Source organism: Coregonus clupeaformis, chromosome 25 (genome assembly GCF_020615455.1).
Source record: "Coregonus clupeaformis isolate EN_2021a chromosome 25, ASM2061545v1, whole genome shotgun sequence".
NCBI classification, from domain to species: Eukaryota; Metazoa; Chordata; class Actinopteri; order Salmoniformes; family Salmonidae; genus Coregonus; species Coregonus clupeaformis.
This window is the reverse complement of record NC_059216.1, coordinates 5,419,972-5,431,999: the sequence shown is the minus strand read 5'-3', so window position 1 is coordinate 5,431,999 and position 12,028 is coordinate 5,419,972. Positions and strand designations below refer to the sequence as shown.

Sequence of the window (12,028 nt, the reverse complement as noted above, 5' to 3'; positions counted from 1 at the left end):
AACCCTGGTTACCACTAAAGGTAATAATGACCCTACCACGTTGTGCCTCTGTGACCTTTGACCCTCTGTGACCTATTGACCTCCCATTCTCTGTCCTCTGCTCCAGTCTCTCCATAGCCTTACCTTTGTTTTATGAAGAATCCATCACCTAACCTCTCCACCGCTCTTTATCTTTCTCTGTGTCATAGCTGGTATATGAGTTCTTCATACGATTCTTGGAGAGTCAGGAATTCCAGCCCAGCATTGCCAAAAAGTACATAGACCAGAAATTCGTTCTACAGGTGAGTGATGTTTTTTTTTTACATTGGGGATGCTGTAGAGATGCACTTCAAAAATGTAGACTAGTGTTGTACAAGTTTGAGTAGTTTGTAGTTGTTGAATCTCTCGTTCTCTTTCTCCCTTGCTCTGTAGCTCTTGGAGCTCTTTGACAGTGAAGACCCTCGGGAGAGAGACTACCTGAAAACAGTCTTACACAGAATCTATGGGAAATTCCTGGGGCTGAGGGCTTTTATACGAAAACAGATAAATAATATTTTTCTACGGTAAGACGGCGCTCCTCATTCTGACTGTACTCATATTGACATGGTACTTTCACGGATGTTTCACTAAGGTTTATTCTCTCTCTCGCTCTCTCTCGCTCGTAAAGTTTTGTTTATGAGACTGAGCACTTCAACGGGGTTGCTGAGTTGCTGGAGATCTTGGGAAGGTATGTGACTCTGGTTTGACCTGTGGTTAGTTCTGACGCCTTTGTTCTCTGGCGCTGTCTTAATGGAGTAAAACATGTTTTACTTCTTCATCCTCCCTGGGCACTGTATGACTGTAGTCCAGGCTAAGGCCTGTTGGTTACCTTGCATAAAGTAGCTACAGTACCTGTGTAATTTGTGTTGGCCCATGTAAAAGCCTCTAGTATATTCTGGCCTCTTTGTATGGACATGTATAATTTGCCCTACTGGCTTAGCTCTGCTTTTCTCCTCTCTCTCTCTCTCGCAGCATAATCAATGGTTTCGCCCTGCCGCTCAAAGCAGAGCATAAACAGTTCCTGGTCAAAGTGTTGATCCCCCTCCACACTGTCAGGAGTCTGTCCCTCTTCCACGCACAGGTAGTGTGTGTATGCGTGTGTGTATGTCCAGGTGTGCAATCATGATTGTGTTGATAATGTTCTCCATGATTGAGTCTGTGTCCCAAATAATGTACGTTTCTGTCCAGTGAGTTGATCCTAATTAGTGTTACACATTTTCCAACCATAAGATTGACAATGTGTTGATATTCCTTTCTTTATTGTGACCTCTTTTTCCAGCTGGCGTATTGCATTGTACAGTTCCTAGAGAAAGACCCAGCGTTAACAGAACCAGTAAGTGCCCCCCCATGGTCACACCAATCCTCTAATCAGAAGGATCTTTAAATGATCAGGATCGGATATCTCACTGTCTCCATTCATTAATCTACTTCCACCATCTCTCATCACAGGTCATCAGGGGCTTACTGAAGTTCTGGCCAAAAACCTGCAGTCAAAAAGAGGTAAGAGCCCTGGCCGTTGCCCTCCCTGGGGCTGGAGCACTGACCTGCTGCTGTTGGGAAGTGTTAATGAGAGTTTAGATACGGTACCTGGATAGTAAGGATGTGATGTGTTGTCCTGCTCAGGTGTGTTTTTAACTGTGTGTGTTTTCAGGTGATGTACCTGGGGGAGCTGGAGGAGATCCTAGACGTGATCGAGCCGACACAGTTCGTCAAGATCCAGGAGCCGCTCTTCAAACAGATATCCAGATGTGTGTCCAGCCCACACTTCCAGGTCAGTCAGTCTATAGAGAAGAACACAAATCCTTTTTTTTTTTGTCATTTAGCGGACGCTCTTATCTAGAGCGACTTACAGTTAGTGAGTGCATACATTATTTATTTATTTTTCATACTGGCCCCCCGTGGGAATCGAACCCACAACCCTGGCGTTGCAAACGCCATGCTCTACCAACTGAGCTACATCCCTGCCGGCCATTCCTTCTCCTACCCTGGACGACGCTGGGCCAATTGTGCGCCGCCCCATGGGTCTCCCGGTCGCGGCTGGCTACGACAGAGCCTGGATTTGAACCAGGATCTCTAGTAGCACAGTTATGTGTATTTAAAAAAATATATATATTAGGGCTGTCAAATGATTAAAATTTTTAATCAAATTAATCAGAATTTTCAGTGGATTAATCATGATTAATCACTATTTGCAATCACACCTGAATCCTAACCATTTTTTTTCTGAAATGCATACGATGTCCCACTCACGTGCAACAGACAGGAACTGTTCTTTACAAGCCTCCGCAAAATGACGCTCCTCAGTTTTTAATATAGTCAGCGCGAAAGACTTCAGTTCCCACGTGTCACTGATTAAATGTGCAGTTACTCCGAGGTAATTGTTGTTACTCACTGATGTCCAATGGTCTCCTGTCAGGGCGATATGATTTACTTGAGCCAAGACCTCTTTCCTTTTTTCTTTTTCGTTTTCATAGAGCTCGTGGATTTTCTTCATAACTGTGGCTCTTGACGGTGGCTTATAGAATGAGTCTTGAGACGCCACTTGCAAAACATCAAGGAAACCTGAGTCTTCTACAATGCTAATGGGTCTACAATCCTTTGCAATCCATTTTGCTATTGTGTTGGTCAAATTATCTGAGGTTGATTTTGTTAATTGCCTGCAAACATTCAGCGTGGTCTGGCGCAAACCACTTGCTGAATCTGACGGCCCAGCAAACGCATGTTTGGCTCTGACATGGTACTTCAAGCTTGAACAGCTCCGGTGAAATTGAAACTCCTTCTTACAAATCTTGCAAATAACCTTGTACTTTTTAACTGTACCATCATCATTCTTTTTATATTTGTATCCGTCAATAGGCTCACCTTGCTCCATCTCGCCTCTAGCTCCCAACCACTTTCCTGACCTGAATAATTTGTCACACTGCGCATGCGTGAAATGCGTTAAAAAAATTGACGTAATTAACAGCAAACAACTAATTAACGTCGTTAACGCGCTATTTTTGACAGCCCTAATATATATATATTATTATTATTGGGGGTAGATCAGCTTTAATATTGCAGATAGATTGTAGCTTCCATCAATGTCATTGTCTGCATCATTTCCAATATACACATACAGTACCAGTCAAAAGTTTGGACACACCTACTGATTCAAGGGTTTTTCTTTATTTTTACTATTTTCTACATTGTAGAATAATAGTGATGACATCAAAACTATGAAATAACACATATGGAATCATGTAGTAACCAAAAAAGTGTTAAACAAATCAACATATATTTTATATTTGAGATTCTTCAAAGTAGCCACCCTTTACCCTGATGACAGCTTTGCACACTCTTGGCATTCTCTCAACCAGCTTCATGAGGTAGTCACCTGGAATGCATTTAAATTAACAGGTGTGCCTTGTTAAAAATTAATTTGTTGAATTTCTTTCCTCCTTAATGCGTTTGAGCCAATCAGTTGTGTTGTGACAAGGTAGGGGGGTATACAGCAGATAGCCCTATTTGGTAAAAGACCAAGTCCATATTATGGCAAGAACAGCTCAAATAAGCAAAGCGAAATGACATTCCATCATTATTTTAAGACATGAAGGTCAGTCAATCTGGAACATTTCTACAACTTTTAAAGTTTCTTCAAGTGCAGTCGCAAAAACCATGAAGTGCTATGATGAAACTGGCTCTCATTAGGACCAACACAGGAAAGGAAAACCCAGAATTACCTCTGCTACAGAGGATAAGTTCATTAGAGTTACCAGCCTCAGAAATTGCAGACCAAATAAATGCTTCACAGAGTTCAAGTAACAGACACATCTCAACATCAACTGTTCAGAGAAGACTGCAGCAATTTGACCATGAAGGCCTGATTCACACAAAGAAACCACTACTAAAGGACACCAATAATAAGAAGAGACTTGCTTGGGCCAAGAAACATGAGCAATGGACATTAGACTGGTGGAAATCTGTCCTTTTGGTCTGATGAGTCCAAATTTGAGATTTATGGCTCAAACCGCCGTGTCTTTGTGAGACACAGAGTAGGTGAACGGATGATCTCCGCATGTGTAGTTCCCACTGTGAAGCATGGAGGAGGTGGTGTGGGGGTGCTTTGCTGGTGACACTGATTTATGTGGAATTCAAGGCACACTTAACCAGCATGGCTACAACCGCATTCTGCAGCGATACGCCACCCCATCTGGTTTGCACTTAGTGGGACCATCATTTGTTTTCCAGCCAACAAGTGCTCAGCATATGTGGGAACTCCTTCAAGACTGTTGGAAAAGCATTCCAGGTGAAGCTGGTTGAGAGAATGGCAAGTCTGCGCAAAGCTGTCATCAAGGCAAAGGGAGGCTATTTGAAGAATCTCAAATATAAAATATATTTTGATTTGTTTAACACTTTTTTGGTTACTACATGATTCCATATGTGTTATTTCATAGTTTTGATGTCTTCACTATTATTCTACAATGTGGAAAATAGTAAAAATAAAGAAAAACCCTTGAATGAGTATATACAGTCGTGGTCAACATTTTTGAGAATGACACAAGTATTGGTCTTCACAAAGTTTGTGGCTTCAGTGTTTTTAGATATTTTTGTCAGATGTTACTATGGTATACTGAAGTATAATTACTAGCATTCCATAAGTGTCAAAGGCTTTTATTGACAATTACATTAAGTATATGCAAAGAGTCAATATACTTATTTTTCAAGACCTCTGCGATCTGCCCTGGCATGCTGTCAATTAACTTCTGGGCCACATCCTGACTGATGGCAGCCCATTCTTGCATAATCAATGCTTGGAGTTTGTCAGAATTGTGGGTTTTTGTTTGTCCACCCGCATCTTGAGGATTGACCACAAGTTCTCAATGGGATTAAGGTTTGGGGAGTTTCCTGGCCATGGACCCAAAACGTCGATGTTTTGTTCCCCGAGCCACTTAGTTATCACTTTTGCCTTTTTTGGCAAGGTGCTCCATCATGCTGGAAAAGGCATTGTTCGTCACCAAACTGTTCTTGGATGGATGGGAGAAGTTGCTCTCTGAGGATGTGTTGGTACCATTCTTTATTCATGGCTGTGTTCTTAGGCAAAATTGTGAGCGAGCCCACTCCCTTGGCTGAGAATCAACCCTACGCATGAATGGTCTCAGTATGCTTTACTGTTGGCATGACACAGGACTGATGGTAGGGCTCACCTTATCTTCTCCGGACAAGCTTTTTTCCGGATGCCCCAAACATTCGGAAAGGAGATTCATCAGAGAAAATGACTTTACCCCAGTCCTCAGCAGTCCAATCCCTGTACGTTTTGCAGAATATCAGTCTGTCAGTGATGTTTTTCCTGGAGAGAAGTGGCTTCCTCGCTGCCCTTCTTGACACCAGGCCATCCTCCAAAAGTCTTCGCCTCACTGTGCGTGCAGATGCACTCACACCTGCCTGCTGCCATTCCTGAGCAAGCTCTGCACTGGTGGTTCCCTGATCCCGCAGCTGAATCAACTTTAGGAGACGGTCCTGGCGCTTGCTGGACTTTCTTGGGCGCCCTGAAGCCTTCTTCACAACAATTGAACCTCTCTCCTTGAAGTTCTTGATGATCCGATAAATGGTTGATTTGGGTGCAATCTTACTAGCAGAAATATCCTTGCCTGTGAAGCCCTTTTTGTGCAAAGCAATGATGACGGCACGTGTTTCCTTGCAGGTAACCATGGTTAACAGAGGAAGAACAATGATTTCAAGCACCACACTCCTTTTTAAAACTTCCAGACTGTTATTATAACTAAATCAGCATAACGGAGTGATCTCCAGCCTTGTCCTCGTCAACACTCTCACCTGTGTTAACAAGAGAATCACTGACATGATGTCAGCTGGTCCTTTTGTGGCAGGGCTGAAATGCAGTGGAAATGTATTTTTTGGGATTAAGTTCATTTTCATGGCAGAGGGACTTTGCAATTAATTGCAATTCATCTGATCACTCATAACATTCTGGAGTATATGCAAATTGCCATCATAAAAACTGAGGCAGCAGACTTTGTGAAAATTAATATTTGTCATTCTCAAAACTTTTGACCACGACTGTATACAGTGCATTCGGAAAGTATTCAGACACCTTCCCTTTTTTGCACATTTTGTTACGTTACAACATTATTTAAAAATGGATTTAATTAATGATTTTCCTCATCAATCTATACAATACCCCATAAAACTGGTTTTTGGACATTTTTGCAAATGTATAAAAATAAAACAAATGTATTTACATAAGTATTCAGACCCTTTGCGATGAGACTCAAAATTTTGCTCAGGTGCATCCTGTGTCCATTGATCATCCTTGAGATGTTTCTACAACTTGATTGGTGTCCACCTGTGATAAATTCACTTGATTACACATGATTTGGAAAGGCACACACCTGTCTATATAAGATCCCACAGTTGACAGTGCATGTCAGAGCAAAAACCAAGTCATGAGGTCAACAGAGTTGTTCGTAGGGCTACGAGACAGGATTGTGTCGAGGCACAGATCTGGGGAAGGGTATCAAAACAATGTCTGCAGCATTAGTAGTGTTATCTGCAGAGTTAGCTCCAGGTAAATTTAGCAATTCTTCAGCCATTTCTGGACCTGCGACCAAAAACAAGCTACATATGGACAGTACCAAAATCTGCAGAGCTGGGATGGTTGTATCCCCCATATACAGTGCATTCAAAAGTATTCAGACCCCTTCACATTTCCACATTCTGTTACATTACAGCCTTATTCTAAAATGGATTAAATAGTTTTTTTCCCTTGCCTTATTCTAAAATGGATTAAATTGTTTTTTTTCCCTTGCCTTATTCTAAAATGGATTAAATTGTTTTTTCCCCTCATCAATATACACACAATACCCCATAATGACAAAGCTAAAACAGTTTTTTTTTAAATGTTTGCAAATTCATTACAATATTTATTTTTTTATATCACATTTACATAAGTATTCAGACCCTTTACTCAGTACTTTGTTGAAGCACCTTTGGCAGCGATTACAGCCTCAAGACTTCTTGGGTATGATGCTACAAGCTTGGCACACCTGTATTTACGGAGTTTCTCCCATTCTTCTCTGCAGATCCTCTCAAGCTCTGTCAGGTTGGATGGGGAGCATTGCTGCACAGCTATTTTTAGGTCTCTCCAGAGATGTTAGATCGGGTTCAAGTCCGGGCTCTGGCTGGGCCACTCAAGGACGTTCATAGACTTGTCCCGAAGCCACTCCTGCATTGTCTTTGCTGTATGGTTAGGGTCGTTGTCCTGTTGGAAGGTGAACCTTCACCCCAGTCTGAGGTCCTGACCACTCTGGAGCAGGTTTTCATCCAGGATCTCTCCGTACTTTGTGACGTACCTCCAGACGTGACGCTGGCATTCAGGCCAAAGAGTTCAATCTTGGTTTCATCAGACCAGAGAATCTTGTTTCTCATGGTCTGAGAGTCCTTTAGGTGCCTTTTGGCAAACTCCAAGCGGGCTGTCATGTGCCTTTTACTAAGGAGTGGCTTCTGTCTAGCCACTCTACCATAAAGGCCTGATTGGTGGAGTGCTGCAAAGATAGTTGTCCTTCTGGAAGGTTCTCCCATCTTCACAGAGGAACTCTGGAGCTCTGAGTGACCATCGGGTTCTTGGTCACCTCTCTGACCAAGGTCCTTCTCCCACGATTGCTTAGTTTGGCCGGCGGCAAACTCAAGGACGAGTCTTGGTTGTTACAAACTTCTTCCATTTAAGAATGATGGAGGCCACTGTGTTCTTGGGGATCTTCAATGCTGCAGAAATATTTTGGTACCCTTTCCCAGATCTGTGCCTCGACACAATCCTGTCTCGGCTTGATTTTTGCTCTGAAATGCACTGTCAACTGTGGGACCTTATAGACAGGTGTGTGTGCCTTTCCAAATCATGTCCAATCAGTTGAATTTACCACAGGTGGACTCCAATCAAATTCTATAAACATCTCAAGGATGATCAATGGAAACAGGTGTCAGGGGCGACGTGTATGCGGTGAGTGAAGTCAAGCGCAGGACACAGAGATACTAGCAGACGTACTTTACTAATAGTAAAGAACATACAAAACAAAACCTCCTAACAGGGAGGAAAACAAATACACGTATACGACAAAAACAGCAATGCCGATACAGCATAGACACAAAACAATAACACACAATACCAAATGAGAGACATGGGTAAATATAGGGACTACAATCAAACATAATAGACAACAGGTGTAACCACTCAAGACAGAACAAGACAAACACCGAAACATCGATCGGCAGTAGCTAGTACTCCGGGGACGACGAACGCCGAAGCCTGCCCGAGCAAGGAGGAGGAGCAGCCTCGGCAGAATCCGTGACAACAGGATGCACCTGAACTCAATTTCAGGTCTCATAGCAAAGGGTCTGAATACTTACATAAATAAGGTATTTCTGTATTACATTTTTATTAATTGTACAGAAATGTTTAAAAACCAGTTTTTGCGTTGTCATTATGGGGTATTGATGAGGGAAAACAAATAATTTAATTCATTTTAGAACAAGACTGTAACGTATCAAAATGTGGAAAAGGTGATGGTCTGAATACTATCCGAATGCACTCTATATAACATTCTATTGGTTGTAAGAATTTAGTATAATAATTTAAATTGAAAAATTCAAAATGTTGAATCGAGCGTTGTTTTGCGTATTAGTTCATAAACCATGTGCTATAGAATTGGTACATCGCAAATCTCTTCAACTATTTTGCAATCTATATGGCACAGTTGTACATTTTTTGGTCCTTAAATGAAACTGGTATACTTTTTTATTTATGCCAATTTTCTTTAACCAATTTTGGTCTTTAAAGCAGGGCCGACAGATAAGTTCCTTACTTTTTACCCCTTCCACTTGCCTCTTCCATTTTGCGGTAATGCTGCAATTAGATGGCCCTGTGTAGCTCAGTTGGTAGAGCATGGCGTTTGCAACGCCAGGTTTGTGTGTTCGATTCCCACGGGGGGCCAGTATGAAAATGTATGCACTCACTTAACTGTAAGTCGCTCTGGATAAGAGCGTCTGCTAAATGACTGAAAATGTTTTAAATGTTGTAATTTTGGGTAGAGCAGACATTTCCATATATTTTTGTTAGCTGCATGTGTGACAACTCCACCAGTCCTATTTATGATATAATTTAACAAAGATTATACATTTTAAAAAGTTTTTAATTATTTAAATTCTTTTTTTTCTTCTTTTTTTTTATCAACTAGTATATTTGAGTTTAACAACAATCTTTTTTGTATTATTTGTTCTGTCTTTTCTGGTGGATTAAACTGAAATTGCAACCAACTTTCTATGGCTGTGTGTATTCAATCTCTGTGTGTGTCCCTGTCCCTGGCAGGTGGCGGAGAGGGCTCTGTACTACTGGAACAACGAGTACATCATGAGTCTGATCGAGGAGAACTCCAGCGTTATCCTGCCCATCATGTTCGCCAGCCTCTACAGGATCTCCAAAGAGCACTGGAACCCGTGAGTTCACCTCAACACACCCGTCACATATAGATTGATCCAATCAGAAACCTTGATTTTTCGTCTTGTATTTGGTTGTATTCTATTTTATTTGTTTAGACTCTTGGCTCATTAGCGGAAAAATAAAGTGTAAAAGAGTTAATGTTGGCTGTGTTTTTACGTTTTCAATTTTTCTTGCAGGGCGATAGTGGCGTTGGTGTACAACGTACTAAAAGCCTTCATGGAGATGAACAGTACCTTGTTTGATGAACTCACAGCTACTTACAAGTCAGACCGCCAGCGGTAAGATATGCAGCATCACTAAAGGAGCCTCTGTGGTGTGGTCCTGCTCAGAGCACTGTTGTAGTTTTTTAAACACCCACTCACTCATATAGGCCATGCTCACTACACTGGTTCATACCGAACAATTACTGTTCTTTTATATACAGAATCTCACTATCTCTCATACACTGTGTGGTGTGTAATATTGTGATTCTTGACTCTGGCAGCATAAGACATTTTGATTGGGTGGTACTTGGCCAAGAGTTGTTGTGGTGGTAAACCCAGTAGTAATCTCTCAGTAATCTCAGTAACCCCAAACCCCCCCCCGTGTGTGTTCTGTACTGTCTGCAGTGAGAAGAAGAAGGAGAAGGAGAGGGAGGAGCTTTGGAAGAAGCTGGGGGACCTGGAGCTGAAGAGGGGCCTTAGGAGCGACGGGATCATTCCCACTTAACGAAGCGCCATGCTCCCCTCCCATCCATGTCCACCGGAGCACGCCCTCTGGAACGACATGGAGCAACCGTGTTTTTTTTTCTTTCTTTTTTTCTGTATTGTGCGACTTACTTTACGGTAGATTCACACGTCTGTTTCATTATTTCAACATCACTGTAAATAACTTTTTTTCTTTTTCCCTTAAACTGATATTACTGCGAAAAAAAAATTATAAAAAAAGGAAGAAAAAACTAGAAAAATAAGTTGTGTGAGAGAAAAAGACTTTGGACAGTAGGACTTGGAATGAACTCTTCTTGGAAAAAAAATCTACTGCGAAAGAAAATAGATTGTTTTAACCTTGCCCTTTGAGGACCCCACTTTCCCTGAATACAAACCCATTTTCCATCTCTGGTTCTACTCCTTGCTCTCACTCGGTCTCCTGTGGTGCTTCTGTACCTCTCTCCCTGTGTGGGACGTCCTGACTGAGTGAGATACCTGGGAGGCCCCGCCCTGACCAAGAGGACACCCCTTCCCTCCGTAAGGACCAGCCTCTGACCCCTCCTGACCTGCCTCTCTCCATGCTCAAGCTAAGCTAGTATTATGGACCCATTAGCCATGAGGAAATGAATTGAATCCCTCGTCTTTCTCGACCCCTCCTCCAAGAGGCAAACATGTTAAGGGCCTGTATGTACAGGGAGTAAAAGAAAAAACGGTAAAGGGAAGGTGTTCATACACACACTTACTTCCACCCTCTCGCACTATTTTCTCCCCACTTCCACATTTGTTTCTGTTCACTTATCTGTGTGCATCTGGCTCCCCAATGATTGATTGGTTTCTGTCAGTTGGTTTCTGTCAGTTCAGTTGTCTCTCTTTGGTTTTGTGGACTTTGATTCTGCAGTCCCAGGCAGCCTGGTATCAGTCTGGCACTGGTACCCTCCAGCCACACAGAAAATACGAAAAATGTAAAACGATTGTGAGCTGTAGAGGAGCGCCAAACTCTCATATTGTGAAAAGGAGCATCAGTCCCGGGTGTGATCTTCACAGTATTACAAAATTGTATATTGTTATTAAATGCAGTACACTGATATCTTGTATCTTGTAGTAATTTAGCATATATTTTTGCTTAGGAACAGTCGAGGAGTATCCAGTATATAAGAGGTATTATAAGAGAAGACTTCCTGGTATTTATTATAGTGTTTTCCCCGCTTTCTTTTTTCTCTTTTTGTTTCCTTCTTGGTTTTTAGCTCTTTTTGGATTTTTGGATTAAGTTTCTTTGACCATCAGATCTTTTTTTAGTTGTGGAGAGAGGGAGGGAGGGCAGGGCGGAGAGAGGAAAGGCATGGCGGAGAGAGGAAAGGCATGGAGCAGTTGATATCCTGTTCAAATTTAAGTTCAGCATGGTTGACCCCATTGTTGACAGAATTAATGTGTGCTTTAGGATGGCCAAGATGTATGATTAAAATGAAGAAAAAAAAGGTTTGGAGAAATACAAATGTTTAATTATTTTAAAAAATAAAGAGATATTAAATTAAACCTGTTTTGTGATAAAGCCCAGATGCTGGATTGCCTTATTTTCAGACCTTAGACTGCTTTTTGTTTTGTGCCTGTGTTTGATGGAGAGGTGAAAGGACGAATGAAGGAGTCTTGTGTTTTTTATTGTTGCTTAGCTACTCTGAAATGGTGCTGTGCATTTCATGACTAATTGATTCTGCTTGCGCAAGCGACAGCTGTAAAGCGGTCTGCAGTCAACATAGACCGTCTCAATATCCTTTGATATGACGAATGATCGATTTAGAAGAATTGACTCATTGTTTGTGTTTAATTGACTTGTTCACTA

At 41.7% G+C, this 12,028-nt stretch overlaps 1 protein-coding gene across 3 annotated transcripts in view; it reads left to right on the top strand.

Annotated features, from left to right (window-relative positions):
• Positions 1-11,724, top strand: part of ppp2r5eb (protein phosphatase 2, regulatory subunit B', epsilon) — a 41,581-nt gene extending 29,857 nt beyond the window's left edge. For all 3 annotated transcript variants that reach the window (XM_041847785.2, XM_041847786.2, XM_041847787.2), the window contains 10 exons: positions 189-281; positions 412-542; positions 647-706; positions 991-1,099; positions 1,298-1,351; positions 1,468-1,518; positions 1,670-1,789; positions 9,374-9,501; positions 9,682-9,783; positions 10,114-11,724. In XM_041847785.2, the coding sequence (XP_041703719.1) occupies positions 189-281; positions 412-542; positions 647-706; positions 991-1,099; positions 1,298-1,351; positions 1,468-1,518; positions 1,670-1,789; positions 9,374-9,501; positions 9,682-9,783; positions 10,114-10,213 (948 nt within the window). In that variant the 3' untranslated portion in view covers positions 10,214-11,724. The remainder of the gene's footprint in view (positions 1-188; positions 282-411; positions 543-646; positions 707-990; positions 1,100-1,297; positions 1,352-1,467; positions 1,519-1,669; positions 1,790-9,373; positions 9,502-9,681; positions 9,784-10,113) is intronic.
• Positions 11,725-12,028: the final 304 nt, after the last annotated feature.